This window comes from Thamnophis elegans, chromosome Z (assembly GCF_009769535.1).
Source record: "Thamnophis elegans isolate rThaEle1 chromosome Z, rThaEle1.pri, whole genome shotgun sequence".
In the NCBI taxonomy this organism is placed as follows: Eukaryota; Metazoa; Chordata; class Lepidosauria; order Squamata; family Colubridae; genus Thamnophis; species Thamnophis elegans.
Genome location: NC_045558.1, coordinates 117,711,245 through 117,736,763, shown reverse-complemented (window position 1 = coordinate 117,736,763; position 25,519 = coordinate 117,711,245). Strand labels below are relative to the sequence as shown.

At 41.6% G+C, this 25,519-nt stretch overlaps 1 protein-coding gene across 1 annotated transcript; it reads left to right on the top strand.

The window, feature by feature from the left end:
* The first annotated feature begins 382 nt into the window (after positions 1 to 382).
* On the top strand, positions 383 to 24,637 carry TNNI3 (troponin I3, cardiac type). The gene is made up of 10 exons (XM_032237577.1): positions 383 to 424; positions 5,581 to 5,616; positions 5,929 to 5,941; positions 9,379 to 9,552; positions 10,798 to 10,839; positions 12,236 to 12,367; positions 13,999 to 14,088; positions 14,260 to 14,436; positions 22,251 to 22,362; positions 24,365 to 24,637. Exons 2-9 carry the CDS (start codon positions 5,606 to 5,608, stop codon positions 22,350 to 22,352), a joined length of 741 nt encoding a protein of 246 aa, XP_032093468.1. The 5' UTR covers positions 383 to 424; positions 5,581 to 5,605; the 3' UTR covers positions 22,353 to 22,362; positions 24,365 to 24,637.
* Positions 24,638 to 25,519: the final 882 nt, after the last annotated feature.

The window sequence follows — 25,519 nt, the reverse complement described above, 5'->3', positions numbered from 1 at the left end:
GATCACATGACCAAAGGGATGATGCAACGGTCACAAGTGTGAAAACTGGTCATAAGTCCCTTTTTTCAGTGCTGTTGTAACTTTGATTGATCAATTAAATGAACTGTAGAGATCCCCTTGCTTTAGATAGGATGCAGGAAAGAATTGGAATTAAGGGGACAGCAGTTAACCAACACCAGCCTTCCTACTGGGCCCCTGTCAACCTAAGCCAGTTCCACACCCCACCCCACCCCCCGGCCCACTTTTCCATCCTTCTCATAGGCATATCAGGGCCATACTTATCAGAGGAATGCATTCCTCTCTCCTTCTTCCCTAAAAAGGCTTAGCTGATGCTCAGCAGCTCTCTTTATAAAAAGCCCCCAGCCACTTTGGTATCCACACATCACCAGGAAACGGATCCGTTGCTGGCTTCCCCGTTACTCAGGTAAATCAGAGGGACCATTCTGTTACTTTGGGGAAGTGGAGGGGGATTTTTCAGTGGCATAATTTATCCCTGTCTTTGGTTGGAAAATAGATAATGAGCAAACAAGCAGGACTGTGATTTGTTACATTCTTATGCTTTGCCCTTTCTTGATCTATGGGAAGATCAGAGCAGCCTTCATAAAGCATGCAAGGGGAGGGGCTTCTCCCACCACCACCTTGCACAGAATATTTTAAATCAATGCAATACATGGGTTCCTAATACCTCCCCCCCCCCCCATTCTAACCCTATTAGAGTAGAATGACAATTTAATTTCCTCAACTCTTAATCCTGGATTTTAAAGGCTGTGGGGACATTTTTGTTGCTGCTTTTCTTTAATTGCTGCTTCTTTGTTCCTCCTGCCTTCTATATCGATGGATATTACCTTGTTCCCTTATTAACCAGCCACACTGAGATCCCTTCTAGCCAGTAAGGAATATTACTATGGGGAAGGGACATCATTTTTGCTCAGTCTGTCCACACACAAAAAAGCTCTCTTGGAGTATACAGCAGGAGAGTTCCCTCATCACCACCAGGGGATTGGAATTAGACATTTTCTGACAGATGCCAAGGCCAGAGCAATCTGGAATGACCCCAGCCCAAGGGGTCACAGGGCAAGTCTTACTGGGAACCAGTCCCTTGGAAAGAGGGGACTAGCAAACCTCGGTCTCAAGCAATCTCCGATCTAGCCTTGGCCCCACTGGCTGAAATTAAGTGGACCTGTTTTTGTTTTGAGTAAGCCTTGATCCTGGCAAGCTAGTCCTTGGCTTACGACCATTATTGAGCCCCACATTTATGTTGCTGAGTGAGACATTTGTTAAGTGAGTGCATTTTTTTAAAAAAAAAATTGGCCACAGTTGTTAAGTGAATCATTTCCACTGTTAAGTTAGCAACTCAACTGTTAAATGAATCTGCTCCCCCGTTGATTTTAGCTTGACAGAATGTTGAAAAGGGGATCATGTGATCCCAGCACATTGCAACCGTCATAAATATGAAATTTGGTTGCCAAGCATCCAAAGTTTGACCATGTGATTGTGAAGTTGCTGCAGTGGTCTGTCAATAAGTGTGGGAAACGGTCATACGTCCTTTTTCCCCCAGCACCGCTGTAACTTCAAACGGTCACTAAATAAACTCGTCTAAGTCGAGGACTGCCTGCCCACTGACAAGTCCATGAATTTTCTTGGAAGAGGGGTGTCTTGCCGTTGCCTTCTTTCTAGGGCTGAGAAAGAGAGAGTAACTGGCAGCTGGTTTCCATACCTAAAAAAGGAGTAGGACTCTGGTTCCCCCACTCCTGATCTAAACCATTGAATCAAACTGGCTCAGCCCAAACGAGCATTGGCAATGCTGTTCTTTTCATCAGCCAGAGAATAAGAGAGAGAGAGAGAGAGAGAGAGAGAGAGAGAGAGATAACAAAGCTTTGAGAGAGCTTAGCAGCGCTGGGCAGGCCCCCTCCAGCTTTATTTCTGAGTCTCACAGCAGATGTCTCTCACAAGAGTGCTGAAGGATTCGTTTCACACCTCATGCTAAGAATAAAGGCCTCCCAAGGAAGGGGAGGGCTGAACACGCAGCCGCTGTATTTTTGTTTTCCGCTGGATTTCTGCCCATAGATCTTCCCTCTGCCCAGCTTCCAACTATCATCTTTGAGCTAGAGAGAGAGAGAGAGAGAAAAAAAAAACCCATCTTATTTTAAAAGCCTTGCTTTAAAATAATCAGAGTTGGGAATTTAGCCTCAATCTAGCTTCCTGTAAAAATGGTTGTGCGGCTGCACGCACGCACACATGCCATATCAAGTTGAGCGAACAAGCAGACTTCCATCTGCTGTCTTTTTTTTTTTTTTTTTTTGAGAGCACGTGCTTTGCCTGCAAAGCTCACTGCCTCTTCCCTGTGGAACGGCCCTGGCCCCATTTTTGAAGCGATAAGACGGCACAAATTTAGCAGCCCAAATTACTCAAGTGATAACAGGATGTCTCATACAAGGTTTGGGCTAATACGAGTTTCCAGAGAACCCAATGCTTGGCTGCTGGTGGGCCCGAGTGAGAAGCAACATCTGAACCTAGAAAGCAAGAACAAGAGGTTTTCAAGAGAGTTGTAATCTCTTCATTACAGCCAGAGCGACTTTGCTCTTGCTCTTTTTGTGTGGTGATAGGCAGTGATCCGGTATTCTTTTAAAGTTCCAGGCCACAGTGAGTTAAAAGTAAAGGTTTCCCTCACACATATGTGCTAGTCGTTCCCAACTCTAGGGGGCGGTGCTCTTCTCCATTTCAAAGCCGAAGAGGCAGCGCTGTCTGAAGAAGTCTCCGTGGTCATGTGGCCGGCATGACTAAACGCCAAAGGCGCATGGAACGTTGTTACCTTCCCACCAAAGGTGGTCCCTATTTTTCTATTTGCATTTTTACATGCTTTCGAACTGCTAGGTTGGCAGAAGCTGGGACAAGTCACTACGTTACACAGCGCCAGAGATTCGAACCTCTGAACTGCCAACCTTCTGATCGAAAAGTTCAGTGTCTTAGCCACTGGGCCACCATGTTCCTTTATAATAAGTATAGGCCAGCATAAATCAATTCTCACCACACAGTAACTGTTCCCTTAAAACAGAGGTTTCCAAGCATGTCATCTTTAAGACTTGTGGACTTCAACTCCCAGAATTCCCCAACCAGCCAGCCAAGCTCACCCAGGAGTAAAAAACCAAATTTTAGCTTAAAGTGATACGTGAATTCAGCCGCAAGATAATCTTACATCAGCAGGAATCTCCACCAGCATACCCTCACAGGGTTGTTTTACATAGGTTGAAGGGATGATCTTATGTGGTTATACATGAATAAATGTTTAAATTGAAGTGGCCTCTGGTAATCTCTCACAAAAATATTGCTATTGATTATTTAGTATGCATTTGTTTCCTCTTACAGGTTCATACATCACATTACTACTTGATTTGGCACTGTCTGAGCTGTTCAGTATTTAAAAGTTGTACATAACCATAAACATGCTACAAAATTAGCTAGCTGTCTGGGGATTCTGGGAGTTGAAGTCCACAAGTCTTAAAGTTGCCAAGTTTGGAGACCCCCGCCTTAAAACATTTTTAGCAGATATGCAGGAAATATGGCCCAAGGGTGGTGAACTTGTTAATTTTTGTAGTGTGTTTATGGCATGAACAATTGTTTAATTTGTCCAGGGGCCATTTCAATTTAAACATTTATTTATTCATATATAATCACATAAAATCATCACTCCAACCTATGCAAAACAACCCTCTGAGGTAGACAGGTGAAGAGATTCCTGCTGATGTGAGATTATTTCGTGGCTGAATTTACATATCACCATAAACTAAAATTTGGTTTGCTTACTTCTGGGTGTTATGCACCCTGGGTATATAACAATGCAACCAGGGTGCCCATGTCTGCATGCACACATATACAGAGATTCATACCAAAATACATTGAAGAAGCTTGCTTTGAAAGTGATAACAAAAGACTTAAAGGATAATGTTCCCATCTGTTCTTATGTAAGCCGCAGCAGCTCTACTAGTCTTTTGGAGGATGAAAGAGGAAGGGGAGGTAAAACAGCAAGATAAATTACTTCAAATAGATCTGTATTTCACATACCATAGACCTGGAGAAGCAACGCAACATGTCAAAAGTGGATTGCCTTCCCAATCCTGTCTACCAATTGGCAGTTACAGGCGTGATATTCAGGGTTATGATCCCAATGGCCTGAAATGACATCAAAAGGGTAGAGGTTTTAGGCCTTAAAACCTGCCACAACTTGTTTTAAATGCTGCTTTCTTCTCTGCTACACAGACACACTGACAGGTGCACCCACCCACAAAGGGCAAACATTTCTGAGGTTGCCTGGACATCCAAGGAGAGTCACAAAGGATAAGCATGACTGTTGCCTTTGGTGCTTTTCAAAGTGCTATTATTAGAAAGAAGCTTTTGGTCTCTAACAAAAAAGTGTAGGTAGTCAACTCAACTTACAACCACAGTACAGCCCAAAATTTCTGTTGCTAAGTAAGACATTTGTTAAGTGAGTTTTGACCCATTTTATGACCTTTCTTGCCATAGTTGTTAAGTGAATCACTGCAATTGTTAAGTTAATAATACAGCCGTTAAGTGAATCTGGCTTCCCCATTGACTTTGCTTGTCAGAAGGTTGCAAAAAGGGATCACATGACCCTGGGACATTGGAACCGTCATGAATATGATGAGTCAGCTGCCTAGCAACCAAGTCACATGACCATTGGGATGCTGCAATGGTCGTACACATGAAAAACATTCATTTTTTTTTTCAGTGGTTGTAACTTCAAACGAAATGAACTGTTGTAAGTCGAGAACTATAGACAGATGAGAGAGAGAAGAAAGGAAAGGAAGGGAGGGGGAGGGAGGCAGGAAAAGAAAGAAGGAAGGAAGGGAAGAAAGAAAGAAAGAAAGAAAGAAAGAAAGAAAGAAAGAAAGAAAGAAAGAAAGAAAGAAAGAAAGAAAGAAAGAATGAACAGAATAAAAGATAGAGACCTAGAAACAGGATAGATTTTTTCTTCTTCTTTAATCATGTCTGACTGTTGGAAACTGCCTGAAAAAAATCTCTGCCATTTTCTCCACTATTTTAGTTTGCCATTGCCTTTTTCTTAGGGTTGAGAGAAAGTAACTGGCCCAAAATCACCCAAATGGCACTGTAGCTGAGATAGAGCAAAAATTCCTGGACTTCCCATTTCTAGCCTGATGTTTTAACCACTACACCAAAATAGTTCCTCATAGGTGGCGCAGTGGTTAGGGTGCAGTACTGCAGGCCACTTTAGCTGACTGTGATCTGCAGTTCAGCAGTTCAAATCTCACCAGCTCAAGGTCGACTCAGCCTTCCGTCCTTCCGAGGTGGGTGAAATGAGGACCCAGACTGTGGGGGCAAGTTGCTGACTCAATTTGCTAAAAAAAATTGTAAGCCGCTTAGAGAGGGCTGAAAGCCCTATGAAGCGGTATATAAGTCTAATTAATAAAATAAAATAGTATTTGCATATTATTATATATTACAGTGTGCACATATATGTTCTGTATTCAAGATGATGGAGATGACAGAAAACAAGGTTATGAATAATGTATTTTCTTGTTCTCTCCCCTTCTCTCATTCCAGTGTAGCTGAAAGTTGCTTTCGCAAGATGGCAGAAGAGTGAGTAGTTTTTGTCTTTTAAAAAGCATGTTAGTGGGAGTTATCATACAATATGTACCAGAGGGAAGGGGGTATGGGATGCATCCTGGAGGAGATTAGTGAGCAAGACATGGGTTCAAGATCCCCAGGAGGAGAGTGCTGTTCTTTGAGCTGGCAGACAAAACTTACTCCTTAGATTAAAAATAATCCTACTAAAATGCTGGCAGCAGTGGGAAAGCTAGGAAGCAGCTTAGGATCACGGCGGGGTGGGGGAGCAACCACGCAAAACAAAGAATTATTCAGTCTGATTTGTATCTTTCCATTTTTTCACAGGGAAGAGATCACTGTAAGTACAAATGAAGCAATTTCACCAAAAACTGATAAAGGACAGTGTACTATATTTGATACGGGCATCCTTCTCTCTTCTCTCAAGAGCCTTTAATAAATTGGGGGAAACTGTCAAGGAGTTGAGTAGAAGGTAAATTATCCTGGGAAATTTTACTGTGCTGGAGTAGTTCAGTCATTTCAGGCAAGTAAATGCCTACACTTTCACACTTATATGTTTTCTAAAAAGTAATGTGTAAAGCCAGTTTGGTCTAGTGGTTAAGAAGCAATGGATGGTGACAAGCAGCCTAGAACTGAGGAGAAATTTTCTGACATTTAGAACAAATAGTCAGTGGAACAACTTGCCTCTAGAAATGGTGGGTGCTCCAACACTGGAGGTTTTTAAGAAGATATTGGACAACCACTTGTCCAATGGTTAAAATGGTAGATTTCCTATCTGAGCAGGGATTTGGACAAGAAGACCTTCAAAATCCCTTCTAACTCTGTTATTGTTATTTACATTAGGTTAGGAGCCAGAAGACTGAATTCTAGTCTCACCTTAAGCGTGAAAGTTGGCTGGGTACTTTGGGCCAATCATCAGGAGACTGTGAATTCTAGTCCCGCCTTAAGCCTGAAAGCCAGCTGGATGACTTTGGGCCAATCACCAGGAGACTGTGAATTCTAGTCCCGCCTTAAGCCTGAAAGCCAGCTGGGTGACTTTGGGCCAATCACCAGGAGACTGTGAATTCTAGTCCCGCCTTAAGCATGAAAACCAGCTGGATGACTTTGGACCAATCACCAGGAGACTGTGAATTCTAGTCCCGCCTTAAGCCTGAAAGCCAGCTGGGTGACTTTGGGCCAATCACCAGGAGACAGTGAGTTCTAGTCCCAAGGTGACTTTTGGCCAGACACTGTCTCTCAGCCCAACTCACTGTGTTGTTCTTGTAGTGAAAAAAAAAAAGGAGAAGGGAGAATTATTTCTTTTGAATTACCTATAAAGTAATAAAAGATTAAAAAAAAATACATAAATAAATACATAAATAATTGTGTCCTACATCAGGTTTTTGAATCTTGCCACGAAGCACTTTCTTTCAACACTTAGGGTAAACTTGACAAAAGTTTCTTTGCCGGGTCTAGGCAGATATTAGCTCCTTAAAATATAGTTAAGATAAGCTTTGCAAAATGTCACCAGCGTCACTTCAGATTAAAATCTATAAATAGTGCCTGTTCCTTCATGGGGAAAAAAATAAATAAACCATCTTCATACATGGCAATTTGTACAGACTTTTCTATTAGCATATTTAAAATTTCATTTCTTAAAAGAAATCATCCCTGTTCAAGCACTCTTAAATCCCCCCCCCACCGCCTTTCCTATTTGATATCTAGTCAGGGATGTCCACAGATACCTCAAAATAATCATAATGGTAGTTGGGCCTGTGCAGTTTAGTTCCTGCCCTTTACAGACAACATACATAAAAAGGGACACAATCTGAATTTCTGGCTTGTCATTGGACTGATCTTCAATTACCGGTTCCACCACAAAACCGCGTTCGACTAAAGTGCGCTCGACGAAACCGCGTAGCTGACGTCATCACAGGGCGACAACAGCGCGGAGACAGAAGCACGCTGTAAACGCTAAACCTAAAATTAACCCCTAACCCTTAACCTAACCCTAAACCTAACCCTAAACCTAACCCTTAACCTAACCCTAAACCTAATCCTAACCCTTAACCTAACCCTAAAGCTAACCCTAACCCTAACCCTTAACCTAAACCTAAAGCTAACCCTAAAGCTAACCCTTACCTTAAGTTGAATCGGCTTGCTTTCAAAGCGCTATTTAAAGCGTCCTTCTTTCTCCGCGCTCGCTGTTGTCGCCCTGTTGATGACGTCAGGGACGCGGTTTAATCGGGCGCGCTTTAGTCGAGCGCGGTTTTGTTGTGCCACGCAATTACCATCTTCCTAGCTAGCAGGGCCGCTATTAGTGGTAAACCATGCTGGCTGGGAATTCAGGGAGTAGAAGTCCACGCAGCTTAAAGTGGCCAAGGTTGAAACACATTGCTGTAGTAGAGCAACTGATACAGAAAGCATTAACGGGGTTAGGTAGCTCTAACATGCCTCATTTTAGGCCTACGGAGACATGACACCAAGGGAAATTCACACTGTATCCAAAAGCACCCTTTTCTCCATCAATACGCCTATCCTGATGAAATCACAGCAAAAAATGTAGAAGCCACTTTGAGGAATCATGAATCTGGAAAACCAAGAAAAATACTTAAGTACAGGTAGTCACTGACTAACGGCGGTTCACTTAGTGACCATTCAAAGTTACAACAGCACTGAAAAAAGTGACTTATGACCATGACAATCTTTGCAGCATCCCCATGGTGGTATGATCAAAATCCTGATACTTAACCACTGGTTCATACTTACGACGGAGGCAGCGTCCCAGAATCATGTGGTCGCTTTTTGCAACCTTCTGACAGGCAAAGTCAAGGGGGAAGCCAGAATCACTTAACAACCAGGTTACTAACTTATAAACTGCAGTGATTCACTTAACAACTGTGGCAAGAAATGTTGTAAAACGGGACAAAACTCACTTAACAAATTCTCCCTGAACAACATAAATTTTGGGCTTGATTGTGGTCGTAAGTCGAGGACTACCTGTACTATCATCTTCCAGAATGAATCCAAAATTCAAATTCCGCTCACTCAGGCGCCATCTAGTGGCAAAAATCAGTCTATGCAGAGGTTGAGAAAATAAAGTTGCTAGTAGCATTTCTGATATTTCCACTTTTAATTTGCATTCTTTTTCACATGGTATTTATAAGTAAAAGGATTTGTCAGGAAAATATTGGTAGTCCTCAACTTGCAACCATTTGTTTAGTTCAAAACATTTGTTCATTCAAATTTATAATGGCACTGAAAAAAGTGATTGATAATTGCTCTTCAAACGTACAACAGTTGCAGCTACCCACGATCAAGTAATCAAAAATTAAAGTACTTGGCAACTGGTATCTATTTATGACAGTTGCAATGTCCCAGGGTCATGTGATTGTCATTTGCAATCTTCCCAGCTGGCGTCCAACAAGCAAAGTCAAACTGGATTTGCTTAATGACTGTATGATTCATTTAACAACTGCAGTAATTCACTTAAAAACTGTGTCCAAAAAAGGTTATAAAAACAGGCATGACTCATTTAACAACCCCCTTGCTTAGCAATCTGTTCCCAATTGTGGTCATAAGTTGAGAACTAGCTATAGGACAGTGAAAGTCGTCAATTAAAGTACAAAGTACTTAAATGGACAGGAGCGGGTTTGTACCATTTCCCCCACTTACCTAAATATCCTCTCTCAAAATCTGGAATTTGGGAGTCAGAGCAGCTAGTGCAGCTGGCCTTTATATATCCCAAATGTGGCTGCAGGAAGCATTTTGGAAATAATATAGTATTTAAATCTGTAGTATGAAGAAGAGGAAGAGGAGGAATACATAGAGGAGGAAGCACAGGAAACTATTGTGGAGACAAAAAAGGCACCAGTGGCTCCCAAACCTGCCCCTCCTCCTGCAACGGTGCCTCCCTTACGCCGAAAATCATCTGCCAATTATCGGGCCTATGCCATTGAGCCACATGACAAGGTAAGTGCCAGTCACCTTTCCAGTTGAATCAAAAACTAGAAATGCAGAAATGCATTGAAGAAAGGCGAGATTAAGAATGAGGGGGTTCAGAAAATCAAAGGAGAACCTAAACGGGGAAGAAATGCAGACATGGCAACAATGCGGCACCTTGTGTTTGTGTATGTACATATGTGTCTCTCTATTTTTAGAGAGCAATGTAAATTTATCATCATGCATGAAAACAATACAGCAAGATGAAGTTCAGGATAAATTTGCATGTCTCTCCCAGTGTAAGCTCAAAGTGAAATTTAGAAGTTGAACACATTGGTCTGCTCTATCTCAGATCGACACTCACCTTTGTGCATTTTCTGTCACAGGAGCACAAAATTGGGTGTCCAGTCTTCATCCTTACCATCTCAAATTTCCTTCTCATTTCAGGATGTTTCTGCTCCTTAAAATCTGTTCAGATCTTTCAAAAACATGGAGGCAATGTGATCTTTTCCAAATGGTCTCTGTTAGAAATTCAGTTTATATAAAGCACCACACAGGGCAAAAAAAAATACAGTCACCATGTGCTTTACTGGTCAACTATATAACTGTAACAGGAAATAGGAAACTCTACTCAAAACAAAAGAGCATAGAGTATAGAGCCAAACTTGTAAATAATGCAATCTACTGGTTGAACAGTACTGTAATTATTGCATAGAAATACATTCCAACAATGAATTCCAATAGTCTCTAGGTGTCAGTTAATCTAGACCAGGGGTATCCAACCTTGGAAACGTTAAGGTTTGTGAACTTCAACTCCCAAAATTCCCCAGTCATGCAGGCTGGGGAATTCTGGGAGTGGAAGTCTACAGGCCTTAAAGTTTCCCAGGTTGGACGTTGTATTAACCAATTTTGTTATATTTAAGTACAATGACAATAAAGATTATACTTATACTTATACACACTTGATTTAGATTGATCCCATCTATTATTCACTTAGAAAGAAATTAAACCCACTGGACAAGCAGATTATATTTTATTTCCTATCTTTTTTTCCTCTAAGTGACTGTGGTTCTTCCTTTAGAAATTTGTCACTTCATCTGTGCTAACCAGACTTAACCAAATCAGTTGATTCCGTTTCTCTCCTTATCTATTAAACTGCTCCCCATGTTGTGAACAGGATAAGTAGTTATCACTGTAAATTTACGAAGTTCCCCTGAGCACCAACCTTCCGGAGTGTGAAATATGCCTCTTAATCTCTCTTTTGTTCCACCACAGATAAAATGCAAGATATCAGCTTCTCGGAAATTGCAACTCAAGGTAATGTGGAAACAGTGAACCTCTAGGTGTTGGAACACTTGGAAAAGAGCACAAGGTGGTAAACACTTCTGGGGGCACATTTGGCAAGTTTCCGGGAAATTGGAAGGCAAAATATAGTACATGTAGTCCTTGATTTACAGCCATTCATTTAATGATCATTTGAAATTACAACGCCACTGAAAAAAAGTGACTTTATGACTCTTGTTCACTCTTACGGTTTTTGCAGCATCTCTGTGGTCACATGATCAAACTTTGGACGCTTGGCAACTGGCATGTATCTTTGACAGTTGCGGCCTTCTGACAAGCAAAGCCAATGGGGAAGCCAGATTCACTTAACAACCATGTTACTAATTTAACAACCCCAGTGATTCACTTAACAATTATGGCAAGAAAAGTCATAAAATGATTTAATTGATTTTATTTTATTTGATTATATTTATATGCTGCCCTTTTCCCCCGAAGGGGACTCAGGGCGGCTCACAATTCAAATCGAGGAAGGGGGATACAGACAAAAAATAAAAGATGAAACATAACAATACATAATTTAAAACACACAACAGTCATACCATTCGAGATGGGGGCAACAGCTCTTTAGCCCCAGGCCTGTCGGAACAGTCAGATTTTAAGGGCTTTGTGGAAGGCCTGGAGGGTGGTGAGGGTTCGAATCTCCACGGGGAGTTCGTTCCAGAGGGTCAGAGCAGCCACAGAGAAGGCTCTCCTCCGGGTAGTCGCCAGTCGGCACTGGCCGGCGGATGGAATTCGGAGGAGGCCTAATCTGTGGGATCTAATCGGTCTATTGGAGGTGATTGGCAGCAGGCGGTCTCTCAAGTACCCAGGTCCAATACCATGAAGGGCTTTATAAGTGACGACTAGCGCCTTGAAGCGTATCCGGAGACCAATAGGCAGCCAGTACAGCTCGCGGAGGATAGGTGTTACATGGGTGAACCGAGGTGCACCCACGATCGCTGGGCCAAATGCACATAACAACTGGCTTGCTTAGCAACAGAAGTTTGGGGACTCAATTGTAAGATGAGGACTACATGTAGTGTTTGGAACCTGGTGGAAAAGACACACGGTAGATCAGATTCCAAGAGAAGAGAACATCCACACAATCACAACCACCCCCACACACATACTTGATGCAAATACCTGTTAGGAAGAAACACTTGATGAAATGGACATGACCAACCAGAATGCCCTCTGGATGTGTGATTCAACTGCCAGAAGTCTTGGATTAATATAACCACCATTCCCAGGGTCCATCCATACATCTGCAGAGTGAGTCCCTTGGAAGGGAAAAACTAGCTTGAGCCATGGTATATTCATCAGGTTGAAGGAACACAAGCAAGATGTAAGCCCAGCTTATTGACCCAAAACTCTTTGTCTTTTCACCCAGTCAATGATGCTCCAAGTGGCTAAGAGGGAAATGGAAAAGGAAGAAGAAGAACGCTCCCAAGACAAAGAGAGGTTTCTCTCGGACCGCTGCATCCCTTTAGAAGTGGCGGGACTCAGCCTCACGGAATTGCAGGTCAGCATAGAAATGTGGGAAATGAAGGTAGGAGAAACCAGGCCAAACTGGAGAAGACCTGCTTCTTGGGTTTAGAGAAGTCAGCCTTCTCTGACTGGCTGCTTTCCAGATGTTTTGAACTTCCCGTGAAAAGCCTCTAGTTTGAAGAAAGTTAAAGACAGATGCCAGATGAAAGGAAAACTCTAAAGTCTATCTTTAGGGCCAAGGTGGCGCAGTGGTTAAATGCAGCACTGCAGGCTACTGCTAGATCAGCAGGTCAGCGGTTCAAATCTCACCAGCTCAGGGTTGACTCAGCCTTCCATCCTTCCGAGGTGGGTAAAATGAGGACCCAGATTGTTGGGGGCAATATGCTGACTCTCTGTAAACCGCTTAGAGAGGGCTGAAAGCCCTATGAAGCGGTATATAAGTCTACTGCTATTGCTATTGCTATCTTTGATCTTCAGGATAAACTAGCTTAGATGTTGGCTTTTGTTAAGGAGGGTGATAAGCTCCTTGAGGACAGCATTCTGCATTTGCTGTACAACTTGCTTTGCGCCAGCAGCTCCAAAGCAAGAGTTGGACATCCCATCACTTGCAATATGATCCACATTCCATTTACTTTGAGGGGCAACATTACTTTAGAAGAAGCCCCCCTCAATTAAAATTTTCATGTAAGCCTACGTTCCAAATAAGCTTTCTTCAAACAGTTGCACTCCAGTTATGTGAACTAGACATGAGATTTGTAGGACAACACAACTGGTAGGGCAACTGATTGGGGAAGACTATTCTAAAAGACGTCTTAGCTTTGAGAAAAATTCAGGAGTGAAATGCTACCAGTTTGGACCGGTTTGCCCGAAACAATAGTAAAGAAAACTACTGGTTCGCCCAAACTGTTAGTAAAAAAAAATGCTAGCGGTTTGGCCAAACCAGTACCTCTGGTGGTCAGCTGTGACACACGATTTATATAAGATAGAAGCAGGATTTCTAGCTAATCTAAATTGCATGGTACAGCGGATTCCCTCCCCCCTCCCCCGCTGTTCTACTTACCTTTCAGTTGCGCCCAGTAGCAGGCTCCACCCAACTGCCCGGACATCGTCATGTCTATTTTTGACGCTCTGCGCATGCACGGAGTAGATTTCACCCCTGGAAAAATGTATAATTGTGGGTATTAATATAAATTAATAGCAATAGCAATAGCAGTTAGACTTATATACCGCTTCATAGGGCTTTCAGTCCTCTCTAAGCGGTTTACAGAATCAGCATATTGCCCCCAACAATCCGGGTCCTCATTTTACCCACCTCGGAAGGATGGAAGGCTGAGTCAACCCTGAGCCAGTGAGATTTGAACAGCCAAACTGCTGAACTGCAGTCAGCTGAAGTAGCCTGCAGTGCTGCATTTAACCACTGCGCCACCTCGGCTCTATAGATTAAATCTCCAGCATATCTGGAGATATTGGATTGTTTCAAAATTGTTGTTTCTTTCTTTCTCCAGTTTCACCGTTCTGATTCAAGGGATTAATGTCTAAATGAGTACTGTGTCTCATCTCTCAATAGCCTTGGAAATGCACTTTGCACTTGTTCAGAAACACTTTGCTCTTTATTAGTCTTGAATCTGATGTTTGATTTGTCTTATGCTATCTTGTTCTCTATAGGAGGTTTGTCGGCAGTTCCATGCGCAAATCGACAAAATTGATGAGGAGCGTTATGACATGGAGGCCCGAGTCAATAAGAGCATCAACGAGGTGAGGTTCTGAGCATGGGCCTTGCGTGGGATCTGGGCCACAACTGTCTTTACAGGGCATCACTTCTGGATCCTGATCATATAAGATGGGAAAAGTGCTAAGTGTATTTCAGATGAAGGATTTAGCTACTGAATTTCAATCGTGTTAACAAGTTGTCCATTCTGATTCCAGATCCAAGATTTGAACCAGAAGATTTTTGACCTGCGAGGCAAATTTAAGCGCCCTGCTCTTCGCCGGGTGCGCCTCTCAGCTGATGCCATGATGCAGGCCTTGCTTGGCTCCAAGCATAAGGTCTCCATGGATCTGAGAGCCAACCTCAAACAGGTCAAGAAAGATGACACAGAGAAGGTGAGCCCTGTAGAATCAGCAGCCAAGAATGGGGGGCGGGGAAAGGAAGTGCATAGATCAGTGTTTCTCAACCTTGACAACTTGAAGATGTCCGGACTTCAACTCCAAGAATTCCCCAGCCAGCGAACTGGGAGTTGAAGTCCAGACATCTTCAAGTTGCCAAGGTTGAGAAACACTGGCATAGATAGTGGCTTCAGAGTCGTTGTTGTGTGGTTGTTGTGTGCTTTTAAATTGTGTATTGTTCTGTTCGTCTTTTTATCCCTTATCTGTACCCCCTTCCCTTGACTTGGATTGTGAGCCGCCCTGAGTCCCCTTCGGGGAAAAGGGCAGCATATAAATGCAATAAATTCAAATTCAATTCAATTCCTTCATTTAGGAAAAAAAGTGGGCAATCTTTGCTAGCTAGAGACTTTGAAGTTGATTTTTTTTTTTAGTGGATAAAGAGTCATTTAAACTCTCATGCACCCCCCCCAAAAAAGAGCAAAATTAGTCCTTTTGGATATATTTTGAATATATTTTGTCCCTTGAGCCTCTTCTGTAGAGCCTCTGCAGATCATAAATGGGGAGTTACATCCTCTTATGGCCTCCAAAAATTCCCCATTCCTGGCCAGGGATCATTGTGGGGTAGCTGAAGTCATGAGATGACTGAACTGCCTAAACGTGCATACAGTACTTGCCTGCTTATTTACTTACAGCCTGGCTGATCATTCATTGCTGGTGAATAATTTCCAGGCACAAATTTCCCATCAGTGACGTTGTGTGTCAAAAGTCTTAAATTTAGTTCTTGGCACCTTGGGCTACATTTTACCACCATTGCAGCAACCATTTATTTTTGTTACCCATAAATAGCAACCTTAAAGTTCACTTGGGAGGAAGAAAGTCGATTTAGATGGCCAGCGAGCTCTTTCTCCAATTCCTGGTTTTCATAAAAATTTCTACATTACTTCCAAATCCTGCAGGAGAATTCGCAGAGAAGGCGTCAAAAAAGTCAAGATGGCAGCCAAAACAATGCAAAAAGCATTTTTATATGTATTATGACTATTATTATTATTGTTGTTGTTGTTGCATGGTTAATCTTTGGTGAGATTCAAAGCCTTTGGGGCTGGTTGGTAGCTCAACCGCTCGAGTCCTAACCAAGGACCTAGGAACTGTTAAGGTAACATCGGAGGATATATGCTGTTCCAAGTAGGGTGGTTTTTTGTAGAATCAGGATTTTCAAGTCTGATAGATTTAGAATTTCCAAATAGCGAGGTAGCCTTTTCGGTATTGCTCCAAGGGCTCCAATTACAATCGGGACAACACACAATTTCTTTTTCTACAGTCGCTCAACCTCAATTTGCAAGTCCCGGTATTTTGTGATTTTTTTCTTGCTGTTTATCTTCAATTTGTGCATCACCAGGTATTGCAATGTCAATGAACCATACTTTTTTTCTTTTCAATTATTGTTATGTCAGGTGTGTTGTAGGCCAAGTGCCTGTCAGTCTGGATTCTGAAGTCTTACAAGATCTTGACTTTCTCATTCTCTAAAACCTTCTCAATCTGATGGTCCCAGTGGTTTTTGCTATACTCAAGTCCAAACTTTTGACAGTTTCCAGTGAATGATCTTAGCAACGCGGTCATGCTGTTGTAGGTAGTCAGCTTGTGAAATTTTGCTGCACACGCTGATCAAGTGGTCGACTGTCTCGTTTTTCTCATTACAGAGGCGACATTTGCTGTTGGTGGTAACATGTTGAATTTTTGCCTTCATGTAGTTTGTGCTTAAGGCTTGTTCTTGAGCTGCCAAAATAAAGCCTTCTGTTTCTTTTTTCAGTGCTCCTGGTCTTAACCAGTTCCAAGTTAGCTTTTGGTCAGCTTTGCCTTCAATACTTTTCAAGTATTGGCTATGCATAGCCTTGTTTTTCCAATTTTCAGATCACTTCTCAATTATTTTTTTCTTATATTCAGCTTTTGACTTAGTTGTCTTTAAAAGGCCTCCTTTATTTACTTCCTTAATCATTGGTTCTTCACTTTTCTGGGTGAAATCATTCAAGCTGTGTTTTTCTTCTTCTACAGTCTGTTTTACTTGTAGGAGTCCTCGACCACCCTCTGCTCTTGGTAAATATAATCGGTCAACATCACTTTTAGGGTGCAAAGCATGATTCATTGTCATAAGCTTCCTTGTTTTTCTGTCCAAATTGTCCAACTCCATCTTGGTCCAATCAATTATTCCTGCAGAGTATCAGATCACAGGTATAGCCCAGGTATTTATGGCTTTTATGATGTTTCCTCCACTCAATTTGGACTTTAATATCTTGCGAATTCGTCGAATGTACTTGGCTAAAGTTAATTCCTTGACTTTATTATGCATTAAGTCAGAGGCCTCTAAAATCCCCAAGTACTTGTAAGCCTTCTTCTGGTTTTACTGCCTTTATCATTTCTTCATTCTCAAGTTCTATTCCATCATCTTCTATGACCTTGCCTGCTTTGGTTGCCATTGTTGCACATTTGTCAATTCCAAACTGCATACCAATGTCTTGGCTAAATTATTTTGTGCTTTCAATTAATAAATTCAGTTCAGCTTTTGTTTTATCAAACAGCTTCAAATGATCCATGTATACCAAGTACTAAATTTTCAGTCCTTTCTTTGCAAGTTCGTATCCATAGTTCATCTTCTTCAAAATGATTGTCAGTGGTAGCTGACATTATTATTATTATTATACAATTGTATCACAGCGGCCAGTTGTTTCGCCGGATTTGGCATTGGTTACTAGTCGGGCCCCACCCAGGGGCCTAGGACGTCATAACATATTTTCGTAATATGCGTGCAGATCCAAGCAGTGCGGCTTTTTGCATTTGACTGATGGTGATTTTGTCAATTTTTAACTGTTTTAAATGTAATTCCAGTGCTTTTGGTATAGCACCCAGTGTGCCAATTACCACTGGAATTACCACTGCTGGTTTGTGCCATAGTCGTTGAATTTCGATTTTTAAGTCCTGGTATCTTGCGATTTTTTCATGTTCCTTCTCGGCGACCCTGCTATCACCTGGTATTGCAATATCTATGATTGTAACCTTGTTTTTCTCAACCAGTGTGATGTCTGGTGTATTATGCGCCAGTATTTTGTCCGTTTGTATACGGAAATCCCACAAGATCTTGACCATCTGATTTTCGGTGACTTTTTCAGGCTGATGTTCCCACCAGTTTGTTGCTGTTTTAATATTAAAATTTTAGCACAAATTCCAATGGATCATTTGCGCTCCTGAATTGTGCCGCAATTTATAATCAGTCTGTGCGATTTTTTTTACAGCAGCTGAGTATGTGATCAACAGTTTCATCAGATTCTTTGCAAAGTCTGCATTTGGCATCATCAGAGGATTTTTCGATTTTGGCCTTAATAGCATTTGTGCGGATAGCTTGTTCTTGTGCAGCCAGGATTAGTGACTGTTTCTTTCTTTAATGTACCTGTTGTTAACCATAACCAAGTTTGTTCACTGTCCACTTTATCTTTTATTTTTTTCCAGAAATTGGCCATGCAGTGCTTTGTTCTGCCAACTCTTCATTCTTGATTTTATCACATCTTTTCTGTATTCTTGTTTCGTCTGTTGGGCCTTCAGTAGATTTTTGTTCTTTACTTCGATTAATAGATGTTCTTGACTTTCTTTTAACTAATCAGCCAGTGCATGTTTTTCTTCTTCAACTGTTTGCTTCACTTGTAATAATCCTCTGCCACCTGATTTTCGGGGCAGCTATAGTCTATCAGTATCACCACGTGGATGTAAACTGTAGTGCATTGTCATTAGTTTCCTGGTTTTTCGGTCCAAAAGGTCCAAATCAGCTTGTGTCCAGTTAACTATACCAGCTGTGTATCTTATAACTGGTATTGCCCAGGTATTTATGGCCTTGATTGTATTTCCACCATTCAATTTAGATTTCAAAATTTTCCTCTGTTGGTGTACTCTCGCCTGACAATAGTTTTTACTTCTCCATGCTTGATGTTATCCAACTGCAGAATGCCTAAGTATTTGTAGGCTTCATTTTCTTTGCATTTAATTAATTGGCCATTGGGCATTTCAATTCCCTCACATGCAGTGATTTTGCCTCTTTTTATGGATACAGTGGCACATTTTTCCATGCCAAACTGCATTGAAATATCAGTGCTGAATACTCGGACTGTGTTTGTCAATGATTGGATTTCTATTTCTGACTTTCCATAGAGTTTCAAATCATCCATATATAGTAAATGCGAAATTTTTTCAGCTTCTTTGGCTGTTTGGTAGCCTAATTTCATTTTTTTTAAGATTACTGATAGTGGGATCATTGCGATGATGAAGAGAAGAGGTGAAAGTGAATCACCCTGGAAAATTCCTCGCTTGATATTAACCATTCCGTAGATCTCATTCCCTACTGCCAACTCAGTTCTCCATTGTTTCATCGCCTTTTCAGTAAAGGATGTAATATTTTTGCTAATGCCAGTTGTTTCTAAGCATTTTATGATCCAACTATGTGGCAGTGAGTCAAATGCCTTTTTGTAATCAATCCAGACCATATTCAAGTTCGTTTTTCTGTTCTTACAATTTTCTAATATCATTTTATCAATTAGAAGCTGATCTTTTGTGCCCCTGCTCCTTCTTTTGTTGCCTTTTTGCTCTACTGGCAAGATGTTGTTTGTTTCCAAATAATCCATCATGTTATCTGCAATAATGCCTGTGAGTAATTTGAAGGTTGTTGGCAAGCATGTTATTGGTCTGTAGTTTTCAGGTGTTGTTCCTTTAGTTGCATCTTTCTGAATCAAGTATGTTTTTCCAGTTGTCAACCATTCATCAATTTGGCCCTTTTGTAAAATTTCATTCAGTTGCCTGGCCAATATTGCATGTAAACTGGTCAGATATTTGAGCCAGAAACCATGTAATTGGTCCTTTCCAGGTGATGTCCAATTCTTTACCTTTTTAACTCGATTTTTGGCCATCTCAGTTGTTATTTCTAATACTTGCATTTGTTTGTTGCCAATGCTTTTCTCAAAGTCATGTATCCACTTTGCTTCCTTGTTGTAGTCCTTTGCATTTTCCCACAATTCTTTCCAGAATTCAACTGTGGCCTGTTTTTCTGGTTTTTCACTTTTGGTGTCACCATTCACATTAAGACTTTGATAAAAACGCCATTGGTCTGATCGAAATGGCTGATTTTGTTTATATTGGATGATTCGTGCCTCATATCTTTCAATTTCTCTAGCTGTTGCTGTTATCTGCTGTTTTACAATCTCTACAGCTTCATTGATGTTTCTTGTATCCAATCTATATCTTCTGATTAGCCGATCTATGATTTTGTTGTTTTTAAGCCGTTGCTCATGCATGTTCTTTAAGTTACTAGCATCTGCCCTTAATTTTTTGATTTTTTGTTCTAAACGGATTTTCCACTTTGGCTTTGATGCTTTTTCTGTTGTGTGACTAGGTACTTTAATTTTAATGCCTAGTTCATTAGTGACTGTTACAGCTGCGCTGTACATTAACTGGTTTGTTTCCAAGATGGATCCCGGTTCAATTGTTGAAAACACTACATTAACCATTTTCATGATAGGGGCCAAAATTTTCTTAGGCACAGTTTTTAGTGATGGTAAACGTTGCCTTTCCTCATTAAGCAGAAAATGCTCCATGATCTTATCCTTCAATTCTTTTTGTTTTTGAGTTAGTTCATCAGTTGGTTCAGTGATAACTGGTTCTAGTGGTGGTGATGTTATTTCCTCCCCGAGAGCTTCTTCTGGGAGTTCTACTATAATGTCTTTAGTTGTGTCTTGAATATCAGTTATTTCCGCTTGTGATATTGTTTTTTTGGTTTTGCAATTTGCCTGAATTTCCTCAAGTTCAACTTCACTAAACACTTTATTCCGTATAATAAATCGCCTTTGATCTGCTAGTCGTTGTTCACTAACATTTGAATCTGGATATTGTTGTTTCCATAATTCATACATTCGCTTTGCATAACCTCTTTTTTTCTGGCTCTGAGTTGTAGTAGCACGGTTTTCATCTGCACTATATTTTTGTCGTTTTGTTGGCTGGTCCACTTGTAGCCCACTTGTCGACGGATGTCCAGGGACCCCAACATCCGCCGCAGCCCTTGTTAACCCGCGCGACGACCAATGCGGTATAAAATTTTTATTCGTTTCTTTCTCCATATTGTATGGGTTGGCAGGTTTTTTTTAATGGGGCCAGGTTGCCAACCTGACCCCAACCCTCCTTCTTTCTCATCCGGGCCTGGGACCGGCAACGGCGGAGTTGTTGTTGTTGTTGTTGTTGTTATTTCCTTTCTGGAGGACAGCCTTTTTTCCTAGGACATTACTTGCAAAGGTACAAAGAAGGTTTCTCAACCATAGAAATTTCAAGATATGTGGACTTCAACTTCCAGAATTCCCCAACCATTCTCATGCTTCACCTTACAGTTCTCAAGGTTGGGAAACCCTGGTATAAAGGAACATGTATAAAGTCTACTTGGGGAAAGGGGAATAGTTGGGCTGATTATGAGTTTTGAAAAACCTCTGCATTTCAAGAACACGTGTAGTAGTGGTTCTCCTTTCCTCAGTCTGAGTACTTATTCAACCAAGACCATATCTTAAACAACGTGGAAAGATTTCTCATAACAACATAAACCCCTCTGATCTCATCCAGAGAACTGAATTGTTGGAAGAAATATCCAGGTCCACGTTCAATCTGGGAGAAAGGTACTGGAGACAAAATGGAGGCTGGAGGCTAATTGGAAAGAGGGTCCATTTATTGATCAACAGAAGCAATGTTTGAGGCTGGAGTTGAGAGTGCGGGGGGGGGCTTTTATACCTTCTCTTGGGCTTTGCACTTGAGCTTCCTGTTCCTGTGCAAGAACATGTATTCTATTGGCTGTTGTCAGACGCCTATGGGGCCGTGTAGGAGTTATGTTTGTCTGAGCTAAGATTGGTTGAAGTTTGGACTGCTGATGCAATCCAAAACCTGGAGCTGGAGGTCTTTTAACTTGTAGGTAGGCTGGGCCAGTTTTTCTTAATGGGCACCAAATATCTGCTGAGGGCAGGGAGTTGCTTTCTGTATTTAAAACATGTTGGGTTTTTTTTTAATCATCCAGAAAATATAATATTCTGACTTTTTTAATATTTCCCAAAATATTTCATTCTTCTAGGAGAGGGGTGCTAAATTTTTACAGAACAATGCAAAATTCAGGAACATCCAATGGGCACAAGTAACCTTTCCAAATTTGTGGGTATTATAGATTGGTTTTCCAGGGGAAGAGGAACATTCTCAACAGTAAGAACATCTCTTAGCTGTGAAAGGAATTCCATTCATTAAAGTTTCCTATGGCTGGCTTACTTACTTATCCCATGAAACAAAGGGGACCAGGACTTCTAGGGAATAGGGCTCACTGTCAGAGGCGGTATTCTGCCAGTTCTCCCACTCAGACGTCATCACGGACGCTCCGCACATGCGCAGAGGGTTGTGCGCATGCGTAAAAGCACAGCACGCGAGTGAAGCACACACTGCCATTTACGAACCAGTAGCGAAGGTAAGAGAAAACCATGACTGGTCACAGTGATGTATTAAGAGCATATAAATCCAGATTGTAGTCCATTCTCAGTTTTGGAAGCTCCATGAGGGACCTGGGGACCAGCCACTGCCTCCCAACCAATCACATCGGGCTGATGTGGGGAAGAATATGAGAAAGGAAAACTGTGTAAGCTGCTCTGAGCGCCAAGAAATAAAAGCATAAATTGAGCTAACAGGACACAAGTTACTCCTCCCACAAAGCCTGGGACTCCACTGATTTCCCGGCCCTTGGTCTCTCCCCCCAACCCTCACAGGAGAATCGGGAAGTAGGTGATTGGCGGAAGAATATCGATGCTCTGAGCGGCATGGAAGGGCGCAAGAAAATATTTGAGACCTCGGTCGCAGGGCAAGCCTGAGGCACGCAAGGTGAGAGAAATTCCTTCGGGGATGTATGTGTCGAAATACAAATAGTCCTCAGCTTACAGTCATTTGTTTAGTGACCATTTGAAGTCACAGCAGCACCTGATCCTCACACTTACGACTTTTGCAGCATCCTGGAGTCATGGGATTGCCATTTGTAACTTTCCCAGCCGATTCCCGACAACCAAAGTCAATGGGAGAAGCCAGATTCAGTTAACGACCCTGTGATTCACTTAGCAAGTGCAGTGATTCAATTAATAACCATGGCAAAAAAAAGGTTGTAAAATAAGTGTGACTCACTTAACAACTGCCTTGATTGGCAGCAGAAATGTTAGTCCCAATTGTGGTTATAAGTCGAGGAATATTTGTGGATGGGTTGCTTGCATATTTACGTTAAAGGATAGATTTGATGGCTAGTCAAATCCAAGACCATCACTGCTATTCAGAGATTGCAACTAGAAAAAGGCCTCTTCCCTCCCAGATGTTTGTCTATATGTTAAAAAATGTATATGGCCACCCACCTGGTGATATATAACTCACAAGCAATAAAATAATACAACCAAGGATTAAAAAAAAATCAGCTGCCCAACCCAACAACTGCACCAGGGGTGGGTTCCTGCCAGTTCTAATCTCTTCTATAGAAGAGGTTCCACAAATCTACAGTGCCATTTAGAACTGGTTCCAGCTCCTTCCCCCCACCCGTCTGCACATCATCCAGATGAAGAGTGAGAGGAGGAATTCTGGGAGTTGAAGTCACAAGTCTTAAAGCTGTCAAGTTTGAACACCCCTGGGTTTTTTTTTTCCTAAAGGGTTAGGGCTGCAAGGGTCTTGTAACTTGACAGCTTTAAGACTTGCACACTTCAATGCCAGAATTCCTGAGCCAACATTTTGGTTGCTAAGCAAGTGTTGTTAAGTGAGTTTCACCACATTTTACAAGTTGGCTATGCCCACCCAGTCACATGGCTGCCAAGCCACTCCCACCCGGTCACATGGCTGCCAAGCCACTCCCACAAAGCAGGCCACACCTAGAGAAGAGGTTCTAAAAAATTTTGAAACCCACCACTGAACTGTACCCATTCATTTCTACAATATTTGGGCTCCAACCTTCCTATTTTAGCTTTTGGGAGCCCATGCAGCTCTTCAACAGTGGTATAACATGGGCAAACTGAAGGATGGCCATTACAGTGTGACCTGCCATTTCAGGACCAGTCGTAATTTCCAAATGGTCTCCAAGGGCAGCCCCATGTAAAGAGTATTGCAGTAATCCCATCAGAAAGTCACTAAGCCATGAGTGACCATATTTTAGTTTGTTCTACCCCAGCCTTCCAAAATTCAGAGTCCTCCAAATAGGTTGGCTTAGGACACTTAAAATTCCTATCCAATTTTTCCATACTACTGGTAGTCCTCGACTTACAACAGTACATTTACCCACAGTTCAAAGTTACAGCAGCACTGAAAATAATGACTTATGACCATTTTCCACACTTATGACCATTGCAGCACGCCGATGATTACATGATCAAAATTTAGATGCTGGGCAACTAATTCATATTTGTGACGGTTGCAGTGTCCTGGGATCATGTGATTACCTTTTATTATGATCTTCTGACAAGCAAAATCCATGTGGAATCCACATTCATTTAACAACCCTGTTACTAATTTAACAACTGCCATGATTTACTTAAGAAATGTAGCAAGATGGTCATAAAATGGGGCAAAAATCACTTAACCGCTGTCTCAGCAACAAAAATGTTGGGCTCAATTGTGGTGGTAAGTAGAGGGCTACCTATATCCTAACAGTCCTTATGATTCCCAACAATGTTTGCTACATTAGTCCAATTTAGCACAATAATCCTAAATCTGAAGAATTTTAGAAAAGTGCTTTTCTTCTGGGTGATACGAGGTTGCAGAGACCCTTGCAAACTAGGACATGGGTGTTCAGAACAATTTCCTAAACTTTCCCATATCTTTGTCTCCCCACCCCACCCTTTCTTCCCCTTTTTTTCAGGTGTGGTTTCCTGTGTGATCTCTGCTCTGTAGATGCTATCAATCCCTTGTGAAACCTCATCCTCCGACCACGTTCATCATTGGAGCAAAAACCTCACCTTGGAATTTTGTTCTCTATAATTTCCCGTCCTGTTGCTTTGGGGAGCATATTAGCTCTGACCCTCATCACAAGAACAATGCGTTTAAAACTTGGAGTATGCATGCTTGTATCGATAGTACACGCAGCAGCTTGGGTGCCATCAAGTCTTCAGAAATGCTGCAGAGGATATGCGTTAGACATGGGGTCGTCCGACCTTGAGAACTTAAAACACTTAGACTTCAACTCCCAGAATTCTCCAGCCAGCCATGATGGCTGGGGAATTGTGGGAGTCGAAGTCCACTAGTCTTAAAAGTTCCCAAGGTTGGAGGTGCCCTGCTTTAGATCTTGAATTTGCTCAGTGCCTCTCTGTTCTCATTAAAGCAGCTCAATTCTTCTTTCAGGATTCCACACTAACAGGAAAAATAAAGGAGTTGCTGCTTTAAAGGATTTCTTTTCTTTTTTTTAAGTTGTTGCTGAGATTTTGCAAGAGTTGGGTTTTACATGGTTGCGCTACTTCAGTCAAGAGACGAGAGATGCTGTGTTCCTTTCGCAAAAATAATCCCATTAACAAGCAAAAGCAATTTCAAAACATACTAATAGTAGGATGATCCTATCTAAACAATTGCGGCCACTAGATGGCTGTCAAGAGTTAAGATTTGGAGCATCTCTTTGCTACAACCTAATGGCGGGATGGTTTGTTACAGCTCAAATTCAGTACAGGTAGTCCTCCACTTATAACAGTTCATTTAATGACTGTTCGCTTAAGGTCTCACTTAAGACCTTTGCAACATTTCTATGGTCACAAGATCAAAAATTCAGACACTTGGCAACTGGTTCATATTTATGACTGTTGCAATGTCCGGAGTCATCGTATCTCCTTTTGTGTCCTTCTGACAAGCAGACTCAATGGAGATTCACTTAACAGGTGTGTTACTAATTTACCAACCACAGCGATTCACTTAACAATTGTGACAAGAAAGGTCATAAAATGAGGCAAAATCCACTTAAGAAATGTCTTGCTTAGCAACAGAAATTTTGGGCTCCATTGTGGACATACGTTTATGGCCATTCTAAATT

What these genes read in the sequence shown, in the direction of transcription:
- TNNI3 (XM_032237577.1), top strand. An exon ending in CCATTGAGCCACATGACAAG is followed by an intron (nt 9,553 to 10,797) that starts GTAAGTGCCAGT and finishes GTTCCACCACAG; the next exon opens with ATAAAATGCAAGATATCAGC. An exon ending in CTCGGAAATTGCAACTCAAG is followed by an intron (nt 10,840 to 12,235) that starts GTAATGTGGAAA and finishes CTTTTCACCCAG; the next exon opens with TCAATGATGCTCCAAGTGGC.